Source organism: Bidens hawaiensis, unplaced genomic scaffold (assembly GCF_021521415.1).
Source record: "Bidens hawaiensis isolate Kalapana, Puna unplaced genomic scaffold, B.hawaiensis_p1.1 tig00029414_1, whole genome shotgun sequence".
In the NCBI taxonomy this organism is placed as follows: domain Eukaryota; kingdom Viridiplantae; phylum Streptophyta; class Magnoliopsida; order Asterales; family Asteraceae; genus Bidens; species Bidens hawaiensis.
Window position 1 is genome coordinate 88,526 of NW_027494879.1, and position 25,233 is coordinate 113,758.

The 25,233-nt window shown below is 40.7% G+C and overlaps 1 protein-coding gene and 1 pseudogene across 1 annotated transcript; both read right to left on the reverse strand.

The window, feature by feature from the left end:
- Positions 1–609: 609 nt before the first annotated feature.
- On the reverse strand, positions 610–15,523 carry LOC143578976 (disease resistance protein RML1B-like; annotated as a pseudogene).
- Positions 15,524–16,002: 479 nt separating this feature from the next.
- On the reverse strand, positions 16,003–18,464 carry LOC143578980 (DNA-directed RNA polymerases II, IV and V subunit 11). The gene is made up of 6 exons (XM_077062407.1): positions 18,405–18,464; positions 17,804–17,864; positions 17,604–17,693; positions 17,451–17,529; positions 17,257–17,352; positions 16,003–16,232 (listed from the first exon to the last, which is right to left on the reverse strand). Exons 2-6 carry the CDS (start codon positions 17,854–17,856, stop codon positions 16,200–16,202), a joined length of 351 nt encoding a protein of 116 aa, XP_076918522.1. The 5' UTR covers positions 17,857–17,864; positions 18,405–18,464; the 3' UTR covers positions 16,003–16,199.
- Between the last annotated feature and the right edge of the window lie 6,769 nt (positions 18,465–25,233).

Consider the following 25,233-nt stretch of genomic DNA (forward strand, 5'->3'; position numbering starts at 1 on the left):
GAGTTGACTTGTTAATTGCACTAAAAAAGGTTAATTAAGTATTTATAGACATGCACGTGATATATATAATTATTGATGACCTAGTAACATTTCAATTCACATTTAAAATAATTAGTCATTATCAAAACCATTAAGATTGATTAAAGTTTAAACCATAGTTTTTTCAAATAATTTCACAGGTTTTAATGAGGACTGCTAAACCTTTAAATAGGAAAACAAAGATAACCGAAAAAAACAAAACACTCGTAAATAATTACTAAAGACAAGTTAAACTTTATGGAACTTACTTCTTGATTCATGTAAACAATTAATTACCATTTATGCATACACATCTTCTCTAGCACATGGAATGGTGATAACCTTATTTGATATTGTCATTTCCTTGAAACCATTCCAAGGTGGTAACTTATATTTTGTTACACCATGTGACTAAAATCTTAAAGAAAAAAAAATATATATATTTGTAATGTAATTTGTATTCGTGCTATTAGAATATGGTTTGGGTGTTGAAAAAGTATACCTAATGAGTTCCAGAATGTCATGGCCTCCTTTGGGTTAAAGCTCTAAATTGAACATTTGCTTCTGATTATAAAGAGATAAAAAGTGGTATTAGTAAACTACAAATAACCAGAGTTTTTATAGTTTTAAACTAGACAAATTATGTTATAAAAAATAATATGCTGTAATAATAATTACTCTAATGTTAACACCATTACTCTACTTATTTGTAAAATTCTCATAATAAAAATCATTTATATTTTATCCAAACCTTAGTAAACTATACGCGTGGTGACGAGACAAAAAAATTTAATAAAAAAATGGCACGTACCTTTATAATAAGTAGGTTTGTCTGATAATATATTAGACATATAGACGTGTGAAGGTAATGTGTTCATACCCAACACAAAATGCCTAAAGAATAAGACGTACTCTCCTGTTGTTAACTGAAAAGCAGATATATCTCCACCGATTATGTGATTCCATGACTTGAAATAACCCAATGCATCTTCTTCTCCTTTTATGCTTCCTTCATCATACACAAAACCAATCCCGCATTGCCTTGTTGTTTGTCCACGATCCTCTGTGACAATAATTGTAACCTCGTCACCGACTTCCATCTCATTCATCCCAAACATCCAATGGCTTAAAAATATTAGACGCGCTCCAAATACAGACACTATTTCAATACAATGCTTGTATATCCACGTGTGGTTCTTCGTTTTATTAATAACTTTGATCACTGGCAACACAAAGAACGGTTTATCAGGCAATCGAAATGTCCCATAAGAAGATTGCAACGTCTGCATGTAACAAAAGTTTAAGCCTCTTAGCTTGTTAGAAGATGATGGGATGGTAAATGATATTGATTTCCCGATACTTCTACGCCTAATCCAATGCGGTATCCCTTTCCCCTCATAAAATGTGCTGAATATTCCAAATTCATAATACATCTGCCAGATATAAATTTAATCAATGTAAATTATAAAATGTTCACACAAAAACATAGAGTTAATTTGCTAGAGGAAATTAACCTGGATTTGAGATTCATCTGATTCATTATGGTGATTATAACTTCTGATGCAACTTTCTTTGATAAATTCCATATAACTCCACTCCAAACTACGCAATACATTTTCCTCAACACCGGCTAGAGGTTGGATTTTGACAATGCCTTGGATTTCAATTGAGGAGCTTGCTGAAAAGCCCAAATCTACTAATAACTGAAGTTGTGACATTTCTGGATCGAATACAACCTTTTGTAACGAAGGTTGATAACGTTGCGAGGCGTTACTATAAGAATTCTGTGACAAAACCCTTAGCGTACGAGGAGGACATTCAATTGTTATTAGCCTTTTACAGTCAAACATACTAAGTGTCTCAAGCCTTGGTAGTGTTCTCAAACAACTAGGCATTGAAACTATGGGAATACCATCTAAATATAAACCCTTCAACATTGATAAGGTACTAAAGTCCATGGGAAAGGATTCGGTGGACAAATTACTACCTTTAAGTGACAAACGTAGTAACGAGCATGGTAAAGAAATTGGCACTGACTTCAACTCTCTAGGTATATGAAGAAACACCAGTCGAACCCTCGACAGATTACTGGTAACCTGGGGGTTGGAGAGCTGTTTCCCACGAGGGGTTAAACCCTTGGAAGATGGTTCTTCTGATAACCTGCAAAACAGACACCGTGAGCTCGTCACTGAGAAGGGGGGGGTTCCTCCTTGTGACCACCCTCCGGCGTGAGAATCAGACTAGATTGCTCTTTAAATATAAAAGTATATTAAGAGATTGCTAGAGCAGATATCAGGTATATATGATAAGATAAGATGATCATACCATTGGGGTATTTATAGCCGAAGGTAGGTTTCCAAGGGGTTTAGCCGGCCCAACACGCTACCAACTGTAACCTATGCACGTGCCCTGCCTGTGAGTGGTGGATAGGTAGCGGCTGACACAGAGCAGGCGTGTCGTGCACTCTTCCTCTTCTGCCAACTACAGGCTAGGCACGTGGTATGGCAGGAGTTGGTGGGTAGGCGGCGGCTATTGGTCACAGTGCTGTGGCGTGCTGTCTGCCATGCTGCTGTCAGTGAGCTGTCGCATTCTTGGTCAGATCTTTTGTCTGTACCTCGTCAGGTATCACACAAAAGATCCTCCATCATACGGACTGGCTCATTTAGGCGGGAGTTTTCCCCCTCCCGCCTTTGCTCATTCCTTCAGGTGACACTGGGGAGAGTTAAGTGCCTAGTGCGTGTAGCCATGCTGCGCGGGTGGCCTTCCCTCATGGCTTGTATCCGAGGCTGCGGGAACAGGCGGAGTCCTTTACCATGGGAGGCATTTCCTGCGGGACCAGCTTGCATACTGCGCGTAAGGACGTCACTTCTCTGAGCATGGTTGGTCCTGCGGATCCAGTTGGTCTCTGCGCAGACGTCCCTGTTTAAGGTGAGTCTTGCGGGTCCAACTGGGCTCTGCTGGGACCTACCTCTTCAAGTCCCCCCAGTCCAATGTTCTTCTCATGCGTGTTTAATAAAGTGAGGTGAACTTTTGGACTTAAAAGGGTTTTGAAAAGGGTTTTGTAAGGTTTTCCATGGGAAGTCCTTGTCACTTGCAGAAATGCCCGAGTTTCCTGCTTGGTCTTTGGGTATGATGCGGGTAGGTCTGTAACCTCCTCGCAGGTCAGGAGCATTGAGTCCCAGTTGTGTGGATTCTCCATGAGGTTTTGGTAGTTTTGAACATAGTGATCAATTATGTTAAAACCACCAATTCCATCCTAGAGCTTCAAACAACGTAGTTCTCGACGTTCCCGCTATGCGGGGATGTTATTTCCTTTTCCGCAAGCATTGCCCAGAAGATCCTTCTTGGTTTCAATTCCCAGCGGAGCGCTAGGTATGTGAAGGGTTTTGCCTTAACACTGTACCTGCGCTCGTCTTACGGTTACTTTACTTCCAAGGTATTCCTGGCGTCAATTCCCTGCGGGTGCTAGGTATGTGAAGGGTTTTGCCTTTACACTGTACCCGCACCTGTCTTATAGTTACTTGGTTGCCGAGGTACTTGGCTTCAATTCCCTGCGGGTGCTAGGTATGTGAAGGGTTTTGCCTTAACACTGTACCCGCATCCGTCTTATGGTTACTTGTTCGCCAAGGTTTTCTTGGCTTCAATTCCCTGCGGGTGCTAGGTATGTGAAGGGTTTTGCCTTTACACTGTACCCGCATCCGTCTTATGGTTACTTGTTCGCCAAGGTTTTCTTGGCTTCAATTCCCTGCGGGTGCTAGGTATGTGAAGGGTTTTGCCTTAACACTGTACCCGCATCCGTCTTATGGTTACTTGTTCGCCAAGGTAAGGGGGTATTTTCCCGCTTCTTTTTAAATTTTGAATTTTGAAATTCGAAAGGTTGGTGGAAAGATAGGAACAGTCCAAACCTCTGAAACGTCGCGCGACGGTTTCTTCTGACTGTGTCAGGACGTGCAGGAAGTTATGGTGACGTGACATTATATGGTCATTCCAGACGCTTTTTCAGGCGCGTGGGCGCGATTTTTCGGGCGCGTGGCCGCGAAATTACTGGCACACGTCCTGTCAACAGCTGTTGCCAGTCTGCTTTTTGCCACGTGTCATAGTTTCATTGCACCTTCGAATTCTCTCTCCTTCGCATTAAATTCACCGCATTAATTGCGATTAGTATATAAAGGGGGAGAGGGTTATTTGCAATTCACACTTTTCACTTTCATCTCTTCTTCTCAAGTAATTTCCGGCGAATTTTTCTGTTCAGTAAAGCATTACCCTGAAATCTCTTTTCATCTTTCTTCCACCATGCCTTCTCATGATGCTGATGACCAGAAGACTGCTGGCGAATGCCAGTGCTCTCTTCCTGTCGATCTGTACCAGTATATCGTCAGGAAGTTCATGCTCGAGTCTCTCGAGCCTGAGTTTCCTGAACCCCACCATACTGTGTACGATGCCCCTAGTGGCAAGATCGGGGTTTATGCTGCATTCTTTGTCTACGGAAACCTTAGGTTTCCGTTGACAAAGTTTGTGTACCGTGTTCTGGAGAGGCACGGTGTGCACCTGACAGAGGTGCACCCCATGGCCATTGCCAAGGTCCGGCACTTTGAGTGGGTGTGCCGGATACTGGGCCTTGAGCCCCTCGTTGACCGTCTGATGACCTTCTACACTTGGAGGTGCATCCAGGGGTGGTATACTCTTACAACCCGTATCAAGGGTTTAAAGATTTGTACCACCGAGCGGAGTCTTCGCTCATGGAGAAGAGAGTTCTTCTTCATATCCGCTCGCGCCATCCCCATCGCCATGAAGTTCAAGAATGGCCAGGCGCTTCCGAACCTTCCCGCCCTCAACTACGAGGAGGCGGAATGGTTCTCGAAGATATCCCGGGTCCAGTCCCCGGTTTTCCGTTTTCCGGAGTCGGCGATGGTGATGCTGGGGATGAGCCGGGTGTGGAAGGCGGCGAATGCGGATAAGGTTCCGATCGTTCTTGAATATGGTTCGAACTCTGTCCCTTATGGTACGTCTTGTTTCATTTTGCTGACTTCGATTTTTTCTAACTTTCTTGTTGATTTCAGAGGGGAACGATCTTCAGTCGCTCCTGAACCCGCGGGAGGAAGATGGTCCCGCGCGGATGGGTACTCGTGCTCTGGACGAGAACGAGTTGCCCATCTTAGAGCAGACCGCGGGTCGGTTCGTGGAGGTTTACCCGCCAGGCCAAGAGATCCTGAGCCACCGACGGCCAGGTAAGCCTATCTTCTACCCTGAACCTCTCAATGCTGTGCCTGCTGCTGGAGTTGACATTTCTTCTTCTGAGGAATCCGCAGAAGGTCCTCCACTGGTGCGGAAGAAAAAGGCTGCCGTCGGGAAAGGCAAGGAGAAGGTGGCCTCTACGGCCGACCCGGTAGTCCTATCTGACTCGGAGTCAGATAGTGCAGAGGTGGCGGGGGAGCCCGGTGGTGAGGAGACCACCGCTCCGGAGGCTGTAGCTGTTACCTCCGGGGAGGCAGCGACGACGACGGTTACCGGTGTCAAGAGGCCGGCTCCATCGGGTTCGCCCCCGCTCGTCCGTACGTTCAAGCTCAAGAAACCCCGTAAGTGCCCCCATAATTCTTGTCTAGATTTGTTGTTTCAAATAAATTTTTCTAACACTTTTGCTTGTGCAGGTGTGGATGTTGACGCATTCCAGGGTGGAGTTGGAGCAAGTATTCCCCCGCCAATGAGGGAAGGCTCGGTCAGCCTTCCCGAGGCGTCGACCCAGGCGTCTGTGCCTGCTTCCGCTGGTTCCAGCCTTCCTGAGGCTGTTCCAGCTGAGAAGTTGTCTCCGCCGGCCGTGAGTGCAATTTTTACAGCATCTTTCACGGAGCCGGCGGTTACTGTTGCTGAGGAGGTGGCGCCAACAATGGCTACCACAGCGGCTGCCACTATACCTGCGCCACCGGCACCGATGGCCGGACCATCAGGTACGCGCCGGGCTTCCCGCCGATCTATGCCACCTTCCCGTCTACCTGACCTGTTGGATGGATTTCCTTTAGGTTCAGGTGATGGGTTTGGCGGCTATCGGCCTGTTATTGACCCTACAGGTACGTAGGGTTCTTTTTCCTTTGTATATTTTTATCATCTTTTCCTAACTGCCTTTGTTTCTTTTGCAGTGTCGGATTCCAATGAAGTGTATGTTCCAAGATGGAACATACGCCGAGGAACAACCCTTCGTACCCCTGTGGAGTGCGTGGACTGGGCTCGCCACGCTGCTCCTCATGGTGCGTTGGGGGAAGCCATGGCTAGCTACCAAGAGGGTAGGCTAACCAATGAGCTTCGGGTTCTCCAGGCCCGGACGCAGCCCCGCGTCGAGCTGCTTTGTCGTGAAAACGACAAGTTAAAAGCAGCTCGCGCCAAAGATGTATCTGAAGCGCGGGCTCTTCGGGAGGAGAACCGGCAGTTGGCCGCTGCCGCAGCCGAGAAGGAGAAGGCATTCAAGGCCCTCGAGGTTGAAGTCCAGGCGCGACTCGAGGCCCGCTCCAAGGCTGCCCAAGCTGTGAATGAACAGCTTCGGCTGGCCAAGGAGACTGCGCGAAACTCAACTGAGAGGGCTGCCAAGGCTGAAGCTGTTGCTGAGCCGCTTCGCGAAGAGAATGAGCAGCTTAAATGCAAATTAAAGGCTCTTCAGCATGCTCATGACGCCTTGGCAATGGAAGATGCCAAGAAGCTGCAGGAGATCCTTGACCAGAGGGGGGTGCTTGACCGCACTGAAAGGAAACTCAAAAGCGTCGAAGAGGCTGCCGCCAAGGAAGTTCAACTTGCCAACCTTGATAAGAGCGGAGCCGAACGTGCTTACAAAGAAAGTCAAGCTACCCTCCAATGGCTGCTTCGAGAAGCGTTGCCTCAGGTATCTTTATCTTTTTCTTTACGCTTTCCGCTCGTAATTAGAAAATGTTCTAACTTGTATTCTTTTGTAGGTTGTGCGTCGGGTCCTTTCAGAGACCTCTTATGACGATGCGATGAGCACAGCCCTCAACGCTTCTCATGAGGATGGGGAGAAGACTGGCTTCCTGCTTGGTCTAGGGTTTGCTGAGAGAGGCTTTCCGCCCTCCAACTTCCCTTTATTCAATGTTAATACTGAAGCTGCTTATGACCAAGCTGTGAACCAGTACGCTGCCTTCCCGCATCCAGTGGTGGAGAAGGTGAACGAAGCTGCTGCTGCTGATGATGGGCTAAACATCCTTAAGGCTTTCCTTGGGCAGCCGCGCTCTGACGGTGCTGGTCCAAGCGGAGGTGGCCCTGAAGCCTGATCCTGAAGGTCCCTTCCCACTGCTAAGATAGACTTCGCTTTGTATAGATTTCTTTTAGGCGGGTAGTTACCCGGCCACTGTTGTAATATATCATTGAAATATACGATTGTTATTCCTTTCATTGGATTCTTTGCTTTATAAACTTATGACTTGCATACTTAGTTTAAAATAGCAATTTTCCAAGTGTTTAGAATAAGAACCTTTGAACGTGGTTGATAGTGGGTTAAAGTTTCGCTTCCTCCTTCGTGATTGTGCGGGTAGAACCGTCACTTGCACTTGGTAGGATGGCTAAACTTTAACTTTTATCTAACCTGCGTGCTGGTTTTTCTTACTTTTTGAGGATAAGTTAACCTTTGAACGTGGTTGATAATAGGTGTGAAGTTTTGCTTCCTCTTTCGTGATTGTGCGGGTAGAACCGTCACTTGCACTTAGGATGGCAAAACTTTACCCATACCTGACCTGCGTGTAGGTTTTCTTACCTTTTTAAGAATTTTGTTTTGAACCGTTCGACGCGCGGTTGTCGATAGGTTAGTGTTCATTTTCCTTTCATGATTCATGCGGATAGACCGGCACTTTCATTTAATGGGATGAACTCCTTCAACTGACCTGCGTGAAGGTCTGCCACGTTATTGGGTTCGTGCGGGTAAGACCGCCTTCCCACGCAACGACTTCACGTAATGTGAATGTCGTCACCAGTGTTGGATAGTTTTAACCGTTCGACGCGCGGTTGTTGACCGGTTATTATTCAGTTTCCTTAATGATTCATGCGGATAGACCGGCACTTTCATTTTTGGGTGCTGAACTTTTTCCCCTTCAACTGACCTGCGTGAAGGTTTGTCACGTTATTGGGTTCGTGCGGGTAGGACCGCCTTCCCATTCACTGACTTCACGTAATTATGCGGTGAAAACCGGCATATTAGTGTCCAGAAAAGTATAAATGTAAAATCATCAGCTTCGATATTCTTAAAGAGAATCATTTCCATTAGAAGTGGCTCTTGGCCTTCTCTTTACAAATTGGAATTGATTACATGCAAACTGTGTAATTGAACTCCCTTCCATGTTGGGACAGGAGTGCCATCGAGCCGACACGCACCTGTTTCGGGATCTCGTTCTTTACGCAGCATGTAGTCTCTATTGAAGCTGATTTTTTATTCGTGTTTACCCCAGCCGTGGTTCCACACGCACCTGCCTGCCTGCTTAGCTTTTATTTTGCCACGAGGTGCGCGAGCGTCCCATCTCTGACGAATGTTTCGACCATGTCTTTTACGTCTATGCATTCTTCAGTGTTGTGGCCTTTTGTTCTGTGATAGTCACAGTACTTGCTCCGATCAGCATCGTGACGATGTCGGATTACTGGAGGCTTTGGCCATGGGAGTTCTTCAGTAGCAAATATGTCAGTGACGCTTTTGGTAAGTGGCGTCCATCTGGAGTTCCGGTGCGGCTTTACATTATCCCTTTCACCCAATCGGTGCTGTAAGCCGGATGAGGTGTCAAAGTTTACCCTTGACTGCCAAATGCCTTGCTTCCGTTTTTTGTTTAATCGGGCGGTGAGGACGTTGTCCTCTCTCGTCCTCTGGGTGTAAAGGTTTGTGCTCTGCGGAAGGTCTCTACCCAGTTGCTTCTCCGTTTCCGCATAGCGTTTGGCTGCTGTCATGATGCCATCCCATGTGGATGGCATTCCATCTTTACCCGTTAGGGTGCGGATAAGCTCTGGGTCCTGCGCGCCCTGGATGAAGGCTGCGCGAACAAGATCCTCGCTGATATTGCCCAAACTTAACTTCTTTGAGTTGAAGCGAGTGATGAAGTTTGGCAGAGATTCATCTTCTTCCCGTGTGCATTTGAGGATTGTCCATTGCTCCTCGGTATACTTTCGCTGCTGGCTGAAGTGTTGGCTAAACTTCTGCTGGAAGTCTGCCCAGTCGTAAATGTGGTTAACCGGTAAACGATCGAACCAAGCCCTAGCAGCCCCCACCAGCGTCATTTGGAACATGTAACACCACGTGGGTTCCGTCCAATTGCTAACGGTTGCCCCCGCTATGAACCTGTTCAAATGATCGTCTGGATCAGATAGGCCGTCATATGTGCCTATGTTAGGCATTTGTTTAGCACTCTTCGGGGCAATTGCTTCAGCAATGTCCCTTGCAAATTTGGACGTTCCTGCATTTGTAACGTTTGGTCTGAACGTTTTAGAGAAGTCTCGTGGACTTCCATCTATGCTTTTTGGTTTGAAGGCTTGTCCAAAATGCCTTTTCGGTTGGGTTTCCGTTTCTTTACGCTTCCCTTTTGCCTTATGACGAGGGTTCGCGTCGGAGTCGGATTCCTCCGAGTCATCCTCCCAGTATTCGAATTCGTCGGCCTGTTGCACGGAACGCAAGCGTTCGTTCAACTCAGCCTGGAATTCCTTTTGTCGTGCCTCCGCCCATGCCTTGACTTCGTCGAGAGTCTGGCGGGGGAGTCTTCGTTTTTCAAACTGGGTATCGGTGGATCCCAGTAGGCGGTCATTTACTGCTCTTGCCCCTGCTTTAGTAAGTGGGGTAGTGTTCGTAAAATTTACTTCACTTGCTCCGGCTTCGGTAGCCGGAGTAGTGTTTGTAAAAACTGTGTTGCCGGTATTCCCCCCAATAGCTGGGGTTGTGGTTACCGGAATTTCTCTAACCATCTTTTGTAGAAAGTTTTGAAAAAACTGGAGAAAATTGTAGTTCTAGCTTTATGCACGGATGGCGCCAATGAAGAAACACCAGTCGAACCCTCGACAGATTACTGGTAACCTGGGGGTTGGAGAGCTGTTTCCCACGAGGGGTTAAACCCTTGGAAGATGGTTCTTCTGATAACCTGCAAAACAGACACCGTGAGCTCGTCACTGAGAAGGGGGGGGTTCCTCCTTGTGACCACCCTCCGGCGTGAGAATCAGACTAGATTGCTCTTTAAATATAAAAGTATATTAAGAGATTGCTAGAGCAGATATCAGGTATATATGATAAGATAAGATGATCATACCATTGGGGTATTTATAGCCGAAGGTAGGTTTCCAAGGGGTTTAGCCGGCCCAACACGCTACCAACTGTAACCTATGCACGTGCCCTGCCTGTGAGTGGTGGATAGGTAGCGGCTGACACAGAGCAGGCGTGTCGTGCACTCTTCCTCTTCTGCCAACTACAGGCTAGGCACGTGGTATGGCAGGAGTTGGTGGGTAGGCGGCGGCTATTGGTCACAGTGCTGTGGCGTGCTGTCTGCCATGCTGCTGTCAGTGAGCTGTCGCATTCTTGGTCAGATCTTTTGTCTGTACCTCGTCAGGTATCACACAAAAGATCCTCCATCATACGGACTGGCTCATTTAGGCGGGAGTTTTCCCCCTCCCGCCTTTGCTCATTCCTTCAGGTGACACTGGGGAGAGTTAAGTGCCTAGTGCGTGTAGCCATGCTGCGCGGGTGGCCTTCCCTCATGGCTTGTATCCGAGGCTGCGGGAACAGGCGGAGTCCTTCACCATGGGAGGCATTTCCTGCGGGACCAGCTTGCATACTGCGCGTAAGGACGTCACTTCTCTGAGCATGGTTGGTCCTGCGGATCCAGTTGGTCTCTGCGCAGACGTCCCTGTTTAAGGTGAGTCTTGCGGGTCCAACTGGGCTCTGCTGGGACCTACCTCTTCAACTCTCTAGGTATAGCCTCCACAAGTGCAGAAGAAGATGGTTGCGAGTTTATGCCCATGTTTTTATCCTTGAGCATTTCAAGCGAATCCATATCCATCACCACAATCCGCGATTCAACAAAGTTACAACCGTCTACTACTAGTGTCTCAACGTTCTTCAGCTTTCCTAAGGATCTTGGGAGCCTTTCATGATTGTGGCAATAACTTGCGTCCACGAAAATAAGTTTACCGCATTCTTCAATTGATTCGCAAATCTCAAGCAAGCGTATGCATTTTCTAACGATTAACCTCTCAAGTATAGGGACATGGAAAAAACCAGTGACACTTGCAAGTTGTTCACAGAAACTCAGATCAAGAATCTTCAATGATCTAAGCAACCTTTTATCTTGTGAGTAGGCCAACTATTGAAATAGAGACGAGTTAGTAAAATGCATCAACTCCATAAGGAATAATAATAATAATAATACCTTTGGTCATCATATATCATCATCATCGTACTCAGTATATCCCACCAATAGCAAAGCTATGGTAGGGTCTGAGGAGGGTAAGATGTAGGCAGCCTTACCTCTACCCCATAGGGATAGAGAGGCTGCTTCCGGTGAGACCCCCGGCTCGATAGTAGTTTTGCATCAAGCCTTAGACATAAGGCACATAGCACTCAATCATCGGGACACCGGCTGATCGGTGCATGTACCCTTATCTTTCAGCTATCAACGCCACTACATGATGACTGATTAACCGTCCGTCACTTTTAACGTTATTTTCACGAGATTAGTAAAATAACGTCAAAATTAGTGCAATTTCACTTTTGCCCACCCGAGTGTTCACACATATATACATCATATGTGCGCACCGCAAGCAGGGCTATAATAATAATACCTTTGGTATACTCACTAATTGTGGGTTACTATTAAACACACCAAATGATTCAATATTGCTATATGACATATCAAGAACAACCAAATTTTCCATCGGTAAATCTGCGGGTATGGACTTTAAAGAGAATCCATGCATACACAACCATCTTAGTTCCTCTGGAAAGTTTTCATTGGATCCGCTCATTTGCACGTAGTTGAGTTGTAGTAGCAATAGATTTTCCATCTTACTCAATGCATCTATTTTCAGCTCAAATGCATCTATTTTCTCAAGCATTCTCATGTCAAGTGTAAGGTCAACTAGAGTTTTATGTGTCCCCTATGAAATAAAAAGGATAGAAAAATGTTTTGAACGGTGTAAACGAATATAAAAGACTTAGGTTTTGTTTTGCGTTGGGTAATGAAACAGACGAGAGAATGGAATAGAAAAATGAATGAAATGGATCATTACGATTTCATTGTCATATTTGGTTACCATGTGGGAATGTAATAAATCATTACTTTATGTTGTTTGGTAGGCAGAAAAAAAAAACAAATTAAAGAATAAAATAAAATTGGTGGTGAGTGACGCCGGTGGGGGCTAGGGTTTGCGGTAGGTGGTGGCAGTGGATGTAACAGTAGGTGGTGGTGACTGGTGAGCTGTGGCGTGTTGGGCGGCACACGGTGGTAGCGGTGGCAAGTGGCGTGGTAGGTGGCAATGGTGGAGGTTGGTGGTGGTGGATGGCGGTGGTGGTGGCGAGTGATGGAGTTGATGTAGTGTGAAAGAGAATGGAAAGAAAAAAAATATGGTGGGCGGAATGAATTTGGGATGTTTTAAAGAGAATGGAATATTTGACGAGGTAACAGATGATTCAATTCTATTAACCAACCAAACATTTTTTTTTTATTCATTCGCAATGGTCTATTCCATTCCATTCGGTCACTCATTCTTTCATATCAAACATAACCTTAGAACATGCATATGTCTTACCTTGTTTTGTTTCAACACTTTGTGTGACTCCTCATGACTCCATAATCGACTACGCTTCCATGGTTTCGTAGGAGCTTTCTGACATACTAAATCTCTTCCCATCTCTTGAATCAACGAATGCATCATTAATTCATTATTTGATTGGATACTAAGAAGACATCTCTCAATCAGATTCGTAAGCCCGGAACTTAAAGATATACCACATGCATTCAATATAGTCTTAGTTAACTCTTTATCTTTTCCAACAAAGAAACAAGCAATATGCTTAAACAATTGCTTATCATTTTCGTTTTGCAAAGACTCAAAGCCGTCTTCAAAACCATGTTTATGCGGGAATCGGTTTCTTTCTTTAACCCTTGGATGCATTCTTTCCAATACGCTACATCTCGCTTATACAAAGACCTGCCTAAAACTTCAAGAGCCAACGGATATCCTTCACAATATTTCACTAGATTTTTCGAGACGTCTTCATAACCTTCCTTGATACAATCCTTACACTTAAACGCATGATGACATAAAAGCTCTAATGATGAAACGTCACTTAAGCCTTTTAAGTAAAATCATTGTGTGCTTGGGTTGAACTCGAGGGTTAAATAGTGCACACCTCTCTGTTAACGACGAGTCCTTGGTTGTTATGATGATCTTACTTCCTGGATGAAAAGCTCTACCTCCAAGTAAGGCATCCAACTGCTCTAGACAATTAACATCATCAAGAACTAGTAACACCTTCTTATGAGCAAGTGCATTCTCAACCTTAGAGGTGTATACAGAAATATCATTAACTTTGGACCGCATTTTTTCCGAAATGTCTTCAGCAAGTTGCTTTTTAAACTCAAATAATCCACTAAATTGTTCAGAATGTTTTCTACTGATGCCTTCAATAAAGCTGCATTTGGCAAATTTTCTAGAGTGTAACTGGAACACATGTTTAGCCAAAGATGTCTTTCCAATCCCACCCATGCCCACGATCGTGAGAGCATCGGCTACATGACACGATCCATCGGTTAACCATGAAGTTATGAATTTAATCTCATGCTTCATCCCAATAAGGAGTGGCGGAGTAGTACTAATTAAAGCTACACCTAATCTACGATGGAGTTCCGTAACAATTTCTTCAATAAGCCCTGTCTCTTTCCTGAAAATCGGTTTGAATGGCAAATATACTAAACATGTTAGCGCACTAGGTAGAGTCACATGCCTTTTAAAGAGGAGTCACATGTTTAAAAATGAGCAAGAGGATAAATTAAAATTACGGGTGTAAAGTAGAGTATGTGTAACGTTTCTGGTTTAAATAAAAAAGAAAAAATATATTAGTTGTAGTTATTAACGTTGGAGTTGGTATGTTGCGTTGATGGTACCGAGGATTTGGAGAGTAATAAGACGACCGGAGTCAGTATGTTGAAAGGTACTGATTTTAGAGCCCATTTGAATCAGTCCAATTGTAGGGGGGCGAGTGAATTGGGTTCGTGGACTAAGGACAAGTCTCGGATCACACTTTGTTGCGATTCAAGAGAGGAAATTGACTATATTTACTCCATCATAGTCACCAACCGACCTTCACCAAAACCGAGTCACGAGTACTTAGGCTTGATGAGTATTTGACAAAGATTGAAGAAATGGCTAAGGATGGTTCCGCATACAAGATTTACTTACGGGTACTTGTTGCGAGTTAATGAAGTTTTACTTCGAGTACTTGAAATAGTCACGAGTACCTATTTAAGGCATGAGTACTTATATGGTCTTGAGTATATCCTGGGAGGATGTGATTAAGTTTATGTACTCGTGAATACTTGTTCACGAGTATTTCGCCTATGTGCTCGGTGTCTGAAAATTTGGCTAAGTACAAATGTTCGTGAAGAAACTTGTGCTCAAGATGAATTTGTCAAAGTCTGAAAATTTGGCTAAGTACAAGTGTTCGTGAAGAAACTTGCATGTGTTATATTGAAAAAAAAGCTTTTCTTTTCTTTTTTTTTTGGTGGGGGGGGGGGGGGGGGGGCGTGTTATGGGCAAAAATTGCTATTATAGATGTAATGGATCGTTTTCAAAGCAAGAAAACCCGTATTGAACAGCTATAAAATGTTTTTTTTTAACTGATTGTATTTTTACTTACCGTCCGTTTGCGTCTTTCCCTTTTAGATCAGCAACTTCTCTTAGTGAAGTCTTCCATACCTCCATCTTTTCAGCCCATTGGCATTTTTTCTCGGCATTTATTTCTGCATCCATCTTCAGGATATGTTTTTCTATTGCATCACCGAAGCTGCCTTGTAGTTTCCTCACGTCGGTGGGCTCAATGTGATAGAAGATGGGAATCACGATTTGGTTGAAGTTCCTACGCTGCTCAAGGATTAAAACGAGCTCATCAAGGCACCACGTGGAAGAAGCATAATTCTTAGACAACACGATAATAGATGACTGAGATGATGTAATAGCACCCTCCAGTTCTGGTTTTAACCTTTGTCCAGTTTCAATCTCCTCATCATCTAAAAACGTGTTAAGACCGTGGTCCATTAGAGCATTGTAGAGGTGATATGTGAAACTGTTACGAGTGTCAGCACCTCTAACGCTTAAAAAAACATCGTATCTATAACCATGATCATGAGTTGATGAAGAAGATAAGGATCTTGGTAGAAGCTCAGTGAGAACAACCATTATGGATTATAGAAAGTTATGAATGATTTGAGAGGAGATTGATGAGATATATTGAGTTTAATATATATGTATATATCTGCGTAACGAATCCGGCTAATTGTCTTTTGTTTGGTAGTTTTAGTAAATTTATGACTCACCTGGTTGTCTTTTATGATTCAATACATTTTGTTAGCATTTCTTATTATTTACTGTCATTGGTTTTCCCCGGACAGCCATGATTAATTCTCATTCTATACAAGGTCAAAAGTTCAATTCTTGTAGAATGTATCATTTAACTGTTAAAAAAAGGACTACGGGCATGCATAGGCATGTTTACTTTCCTTATTTTGACTGATTTAAATACTCATTTAAGTGTTCGAATCGAGTTATGTTATACCTTTTAAGAGAACAAACAACCAAACTATAAATAAAAATAAAAGCAGTTCATAAAAAAAAAAGTCAAAAGTTGCCCAAAGTTTATGTGTAGGAAAAGAATATAATTTTTGAAAAGTATATGAAAGCCGACACTGAATGTTTAGAAAAAGAACTATAATAAAAGAATATAACCGGCATCAAAATTAGCAGAAATCACCATTTAAAATGGAAGCACACAAGGCATTCACTATTCAAACTTCAGTTTCTGACTTGCAGCCCGGACAGGCGAATCAACCATAGAAACAAGATTTTGGTTGTAGGAGTCAACACCAACATAGCATACCAAAATAAAATAGTTCATAAGTTGTGACCAGACCTAGTAACATTACACTTACGCCTAATAATAATCATCATGTTTAGTACTCCCCAGAAACCCTTGCAACCTCAGCCTGAAAGAATAGAATGTAGCAGATATGAGAGGCAGAAAAGCCACGCGACTGAAATATGGAAAAGAAAAAAAGTAACAGAATTTCAAAGATTGATTATCGCATGGTGAGTTCTAAGGAACATGAAGCACTCCAAAGAAGTTAGGTCCCGAAAGCCAAGGTACTAGTGTCACATACGCGAGGGGCGTTGGTATTAAAAGAAACTACTAGAGTAATCATACTTGACAATTTCTACATTGTGTAATTATATGTAAGTGACCAAAAAATAGTCTCTAATCATCATGATCATAGCCAAGATTGGATTCAATACATGATGATTAAACAGAAAAAATAATTTAATGCAAGTGCTGATTAAACAGACAAATATAATTCAATAAAATTGCTGATTAAACAAAAAACATAAATCAATGAGTGCTGATCAAACAGAAATCCAGAAAAGTTGAATGTAAGTGCTGATTTAAAATAAAACATAGGATGAGGTGAACAGGGGTTACAGTTGTTAAAATCAAAACAACAATTGTAGACTGATACTAATGGCTAATGCAGCATAAATCAATAAATCTGATATGCAGTAAATAGTGATTAAAATAAAACAGCAATTGCAGACTAATAGTATACTATAAATCCAACAGAAAAACACAAATCATATACATATCCTATAATAATAATACTAATCAATCAGGCAACATCAAATTAACCAGTGAGAGTGATTATAAGCAAATGCATACAAGGAAACTTCTAACTAAACATCAAATCCTAGTACAACAGGCAAATATAATATGAATGGTAAATCTTTTTAATTGCTTGTTTCTTAATAGACAAAATCCAGTGGTCACTTGTTTCTAATAATTTAATCAACAAATTCAGCAGCTAAATGATTCTAATTATAGTTCTTAATCCATCTTTACTGCACAACTTAAACTCTCTCGTTGTTTCCACTAATATGAAGTCCAAATTATTGAACCACATGCTTCTTGTATCAAATTTACATCTAAAAAAACAGAATAAAATAGAACGAAAGGCGCACCTCAAACACAGTCTTCAGATGATCAAGCTCTTTGTCCAAATCATTGATAGCCAGATTATAAGCCTGCATTGGAGAAGACTGGCTCGTTGTATGGACCTGGCAAATTAACGCCCATTAAAACTTATCTGAACAAGTCGAATAAGCCAAAGTTATATAGTGTATCAAATGCATTAAAAAAACCCTAGAATTCTTACACGAACAATGATTTTGTACTGAAGCGGGTGCGGAAGCTTGTAACCAGCAAACAAAACATTCCCATCCCTGTGCAACTGCCTGTTCACATAATACAGAACTAAATCAAGACTGAACAATTGAACTGACATATAATAATTGAGATGATTGCTTACATGCGAACAATGTTTCCAATGGTGTGATCTTCTCTCTCAATGGTAAACGAAGCTGCATTGATGATCTTTGTGTCCCTTTCATAAGAAACCCTAGAAATTCATCCATTAACAGAACACAGTATGCATAAGGATACAAATTATCATTGTGAAACTTCAGTTCTATGCATAAACATAAAGGTTATGATATTGAGAAAGTTTACTTCTTGGTGCCTTCTGGAACCACGAATCGCTCATAACGGTCTGGTGCATTCATGGCTCTCTCTATCGAGAATCAAGAAAACAGATAATCGATTTTAGTACAATGGCAAAATCCGTAAAAAATACCAAAATAAGAATCACACAAACCACTATGGGTGCAAACAAGCGCAGGCGCTACTCGAGCTCAGATCGACAAAAAGCTCAAAACGAGCGGAGCCTTATTGATCCTGAGCCTCAAATAAAGCTCAATTAGTTATCGAGGCTTGTATGAGAAGATCGGTTAGACTTAACGAGCCTAGTGTATTTATTTAGGTCTAAACTCTTAGGTATTTATTTCACAGGCGAGGCGAGGTCTACTGGAAACCACAATTTCTAACTCCAACACTCAAATTACAGGAATTTAAAACAACTAGTCGAAGAATATAAAAAGAAAGAAGCTTCAAGTAATTAGGGTTTATAGGTGAAAGACGATTACCTGATACGAAGCAATCTGGAGCGAGTAAAACCTGCAACAGAAAACTAGCAGTTGATTAACTGATTAATAGTAGTCTAGGGTTTCTGTAATGCGCTGATGATTGATCGATGATTTGAGAGAGCGGTTACCAGTTAACAACCGAGAGGTCTAGGGTTTCACCGGCTGAAGGAGACTGTAATTTGGCGTCCTTGCGATTCCTTATGTAAAAAGTGAGCTTGTAAAAAAATATTTTGATTAACAAGAGCTGTTTCGGATTGAGTTTGAAAAATGTTTATTGGTTTATTGGCCTTTTCAAAAATTTATTTTGAAAAGTTAAGATTTGGAGCTTTTAGAAAACTGCTTTTTAACTCTTTTAAAAAACTAAAATAAAACATATTTTTGTGATTGCCAAACACATTTTAATATATTGGCATTTTAAAAATGCCAATAAGCATTTTTCAAACTCAATCGCAAACATGCTCTAAGTTGTGTTTTTAAAAACGTTTGGTTTAGCTTATTCATGTAAAATATTAAAAAATGTAATTTTTTAAAAATCAAAATAAGTTGTTTCTTCAAAAGTGATTGAGATTTACTTATTTATACTATCATTATATACTTTTTTTTCATCTCTAGCATATTAAACAAAAAATTACGAAAGATATAACATAAAACTCGTTTACGTATTTTAATTTCTTGATTAGACCATAATAATAATAATAATTATTATTATTCTTTCTTACATTTAGAATTGGTGCAGTAATGTTTATACACACGTCCTTTTTATTATTATTTTTTAATAGACAGTGATACAAATCTTTTCAATAAATTATTAAATAAAAAACTGAATCAAGTTAAATTTCATACACATAACTAACTTTTAAGTGATATTTAATTATGCAAGACACCGTATAAACCCAATCTTTGTATCGTTTCTCCATCCTTCAATACCTGCCTTTTAACCGCTAACTACGTACCACCCCTCTCAAACCTATAAATACGTCTTGATTCCATCCATTCTCCTCAACCAACTTCCAATATTAATGCATCTTACTATACATACTTATTCGATCAATGGTGGCCGTCGGTTATCACAACCAGATCATGACATCATCTACAGCACCGCCGCCCCCATCGCCAAAGTGAATTCTTACCATGACGAAAAAGCTTTAAATGCACATGCACAACGGATGTTGACCAGGTATGGGATAACGACTATCATAATGAACCAGCACCAAAGCGTTACAAGCCCCGAACTTCGTGGGAGGATGATAGAAAATTCTAAATGCGTACATTGAAGAGAATGTATTGCATGTAGCACTTTGACAGGCCATTTTCAGCATGGATATATGCTTCTTTTTGTGGATGTATATTGTCGTATATGAGTTGGCATGGACTATAACAATTATGTCAACTATTAAATCCAATAATAACGCATGGCCAACACATTAGGATTGAAAACAGAAATCAAAGTAAGGGTTTATATGAAAATAGATTTGAAAACGGTATTAAGATATTATCTATTCTTACATTTAGAACTAGGATATAGCTCATGTGATAAAAAAAATGAAAGGTTATGAATCTATACCAATTAAGAAAAAGAGAAGGCTAACATCAATTTATCATAGTTGAGTTGGTAAGCCATAAACATTTTAAAAGCAAGGTAGTGAGTTTGATTCCCACCAATATATATTTTTCATTTTATTATTTATGAAGGGGAAATTATAAAAATGAAAACGTGTACACTTGGGTAGAGGTAGATTGGTACAAAATGAAATGAAATTTGTAACCATAAAAAATGGCACCACCGCAACGTGCGGAAAACAACGCTATATATTACAATTAGAATTGGGGCAAACACGTGGCATCTCTTTAGCCTCCCCACGTAGCATCTTAATTTAACCAACCGTCGTAACTTCCAACACTGATGCGTCACCTCCAATCCAACAGTCACCACCATTTACACTACTGTTTCATACCCAGTATATAACACTGGCCAATTGATTCTGGTTACGTCGGCCTTTTTCGATTATATGACGATGTGGTGGTTTTTCATAACGAAACCCTTGGCATCTACATAAACAAGGATTAAATCCCTTCAACCGTCTTCTCCCACTGCACACCTTCTTCCAATATTCTTCACTTTTCATCGCCCACAGTATGTTTAATTCTATTTTAGCGGTTTTTTTAATTGGTTCGTGTTTCGGAATTTATTAACTTTTACGTTTAAGTGTTTCGTTTATTGAATCGTTTTGGATTTTAGTGATTTAATTCGTTGGTTGGTTAGGGTTTTTTTTTTCATAATTTCTTCAATTTTCAGGAATAGGAGTTTTAATTTTCTTCAAATTTTAGTCGCGTCCACATTGTAAACCTCTTTGGGTCAATTCAGATTTAGTGTTGCAATGATTCGTTTAATTAATTCGTTTCATCAGGAGAATCAATTTCTACATAATATAGTAGTGCACATTCATGTCCTCTGTTACTGACAAGTTAATATGATAAAGAATCACAGACGAAGATCCATGACCCAATGATATGTATTTCGCGATAGGGGTAATGTGACATTCAACCTAAACTTTACTCCATCTAGGTTTCTATGTGCACAAATAAAAAATAATTCATGGAATTAATCCATATTGCTGTTGTTATCTTAATTTAGTACCTTTGTAATTATTCAAAGACTATGCCTACTTTCAAAGGTTTCCCCTTATTTATATGTACGTTACTGTCTGCCGTTACTGCTTATTTAATATCTATCTATCTATCTAATTTGGAACACATACAATCTGATTATATTGATAATTATTAATTTTTAATGGATTTTGATGTTTATGTATGCTCTATTTTGACATTGAAATTCTCTGAACCGCATTATTGTTGAAAACGAAGTTGGTTGATTTTTTATGCATCTGAGTTTTCTCTCTTTGTGGAAACCAATTTTATTCCTTTCTGTGTATTTCACATTAACCCTGTAAAATAACTAAAACCGTTAAATTATAACAACTTAGGATTGTTAGTCTGCAATACTTGCGTCTACGATACTGTTTAATCATACATATTACCCATTCGACCCAATTATAAAAACCTGAACTTATGACCCAAACATTAGACTCAATTTTGACTCATATTGTTTAATTGCCCCCGCACCTGTTTTGCTTATATTGCATTTTATATTTCTGTAATTTTTTTTTTGTTTTAAATCTTACCATCTAATATATGTTAAAATCGCTTATAAGATTTACTAAACATACATTCAGTGAAAAACCTAGAGGGCTCATTGACTTTTGCTTAAAATGAAACCTTTATTGTATGCAGATTGGAAATTTGCTAAAGAGCACTTTCAGTTTTGTAAAGCCAAGTGTTTGATCACGTGATATTATTTTTCCCATAATATTTCCTTATCATAAAAAAATCTTATAATCTTCTACAATCATGTGTGCATTCATAGGATATACTTTGGGACTTTGTGTTTAGGTACAGGGCGAAAACATTATAGCGAGCAAAAACATTTAATGGTAGTTTACAAACACTGTGCAGAGCGATTTAACTGAATACTATTATTATACTTGGTCAATGCATACTGATTTAGATTGGATTTGCTAAATTTGAACGTAATAGCTAAGTAGCACCAAATATAAATGGTATTAGTAACCAAGTAAAAAAAATACACCGCCGCAACGCGCGGATAATACTGCTAGTAATATAACGTTTAGAATCTTAAAAAAAACACCAAAATGCACAATAGTAACTATAATAATGTCATACTATATCACTCGTATAATTCCATTACTTCTTGCGCATTAACATCTCTTATCGCTGCCATAAGCATAGCATCATCAACCGTATGATTTGTAGCCGGAACTTCTTCATCATCTTCATTACTAGCACCGTCTTGTGTGGGATTGCAAGATTCTTGTTGGGCCGTGTTAAATGATTCATTAAACCTACCGGCCTTTCTAATAAAGTTATGGATCGCCATCGACGCTAACACAATACTCACTTGGTGATTGTATGTGTAATTAACATGCATATCTCTCAATAATGCCCACCTGGCTTTCCACACTCCAAAAGTTCGTTCAATGATATTTCGCAATGATGAGTGGAAACAGTTAAATGTCTCTTTTGGTCCGCCAGGAGCACGAATAGCACTAGTTTGTCCACGTCGAAAATCCGGTATATAATTAACGAATGTTCGCATCTTTGTATGGAGCAAGATACCTTTTAGTATTTGGGTATCCAACATCAACAACGTAATATTTATCTACAAATAAAACAAACAGTTGTTAGTCGTTTCAAACAAGTAATAAAAACATAAAAATTGCATTACTAAAATTATACCAATCACCCGTTGGATGTGGAAACTTAAGGTCAGGTCTTTGTAAGGCTTCATTGAAGATTCTCACGTCATGTGCAGTCCTCTCCCATCCGGCCCATACAAATGTTTAGTCGAACTGATGCCCTCACGTGTGTCCCGTCAATAGCGCCAATGTCGTTCTATAAATACAACAAGATATCTTGATTAAATCATTTGTAAAATGAATTAGAACGTTGAAAACCTTGAACATTAGATAATACTTTGAACATTGGATACTACCGAGTATTATTTAATATATATGTGGTTACATCATCCATTATAGCTTGCGGTTGGCTTGATGATTTCAGCACTCATCCTAAGCACGACTTCCAAAACTTTATAGAAATGTCGATGAATGGTTTTTCCAGAATGATTAAAAGATTCTTGGACAAACTTATTAGTACACTCATGAGTCAAAGTCATCAAGAAGATTCCGACCAACTCCTCAATGCACACATTACGAGGTTGTTTCAATATGTATCTAGTAACAAGATCTACGCATAGCTGTCTAAAAACCAGTATGCCCACGCCCAGTCTAGATATTTCATAGCACCTTCTAGGATGACCATTTAATATTTCATTAATAAATATGTGCCCAATACGATCCGACATGTGACATGCCATTCGCCTGTTACACAAGTCATGTGCATATACGTTTGATAACTAACGCACATAACCTTTTGGTTTGGTTTCCAATTAGGGGAAAATAAGTTTTAAGAAATCCTCTATTTTTAATTGTAGTTGTCTCCATGTGGTTACAGGCCGGAACTGCTTACACCTTTTCTTTAGAAAAAAATGAGTAGTTTGCGTTCTTGTGGTTGCTGGCGTCCATTCCTCCAACGATGTTCGTATATTCCACTAGTAATTTAATAAAACGAGGGCATTTGCGTCTTTTCATCCTCCACGTGAAAACCATAATCTTTTGAACCTTGGTATTTTTGCAACCAAACCGTTTGCGTCCATGTGCATCTCTGCCACCTCTAGCCCCCCCACTTTCAAATCCACCTCGTCCATCTTCACCGCCATTGCACCTCTGAACACTCATCTCTTTGATCGTAACATACCGCCTCTTCCCCCTTGATAATAACGTTGTCGGTAAACACCAACTTTTAAACACAAACTTTTTATAACTATTTATATTTGCAAATATTGAACACAAACCGCGGTAGTAAAAGTAATCTTGATTAATGTAGTTAATTGCTCTTAATGATTACATGTGTAGCTGGAATCAGAGTAAATACCCTAAACCACCTTTCGTCGCACTTATTTAGTATAGTGCTGATGCCTAATTTTGACTAACAGTGATGTGGATTAATGTTTTTTGTTGAGCAAGTGTTTTTGTTCAAGTAAGTTTGTCCTTTACCATTGTTTTTTTCATGATAAATTTCACTATTTTCGATTAACTTTGTATGTAACTGATGGTAACTATAGTTTGTAATGATTATGGATGGTTTCTAATACAATTAGGTAATGCTAATCATTATGCATAAGAATTAGAATTTGGAGGGAGATAGATGGAGGGATGCAAATGCATGGCCATTTTTTTTCAGCTTCTGTAAGGCATTTGAATCCTTTGAACCGACTTTGTGTGGTGTTTGCACTGCTTTACCAAACACAATTGGGGGTTGTTTGGCAAACTCGGCCATCAAAGTTAAAGAGACATATGGAAAATTCTTTTAGGGGGTGTTTGGCTTATGGAATTCTTTGTAATTGGAATTGGAATTGGAATTTGAATTGGAATTGAAAGGATTCTATTGAAGTCCCTAGTGTGTTTGGTTAGTATATTTGTTTATGTAATTGGAATGTAAAAATGCACAAAGAGACAAAATTGCCCCTTAAAACACACAAAATATACAGACATAATTGTCCCTTCAAACACATAATATGCAGAGATCTAATGCACATATTCACACACACACACACATTAATACACACTATTTCACAAACTACAAATAACATGATAAAAACTCACTGATTTGTGACGGTGTCGCTGAGTGTCGGGCCGTGGTGGGTGATGTGGCTACTGCGTCGGTTGGTAGCGGCCAATGGGTGGCGGTGTTGATTAGTGCGGCCACGATTTATGTCGGGTGGTAAAGGCTGGGGTTATTTATGGTATTCAACAACATTCCTATGAAATCCTTCCAGAGATTGATGTAATTTGAATTCCATCAAGTATATGATTTGGTTGGAAACTAATTCCAATTCCAAATCCTCTTTTTCCCAACCAAACACACTAAGGATTGGAATCTAAATTTCAATTCGAATGAAATCTCATGAATTCCTGTGAACTAAACATGCCCTTAGTTTTTTAACTTTGGACACTAAAGTTATTTTTCCTTCAAACTTTAGTCATCAAAATTTTGCGCCTTTACACTTTTAACACAAATACTTTTAGCATTTCAACTTTGGCCACATAACTTTTTTTTTGACGGTATTGTAACGAAACAAAATGATACCAACCGAGTTACCATCAGCTAAAAGCAGCTAAAAAAAGAGGGTGCGGTTCCTTTCAAATTTCTAACAAGATAACCAACGTAGACGTTAGAGTCCCTTCACAGATCAAGTCTAAGCCGCCGCAACGCTCTAACACATATGAACTAAAAGATAAAAGGGGCCGTAACGATACA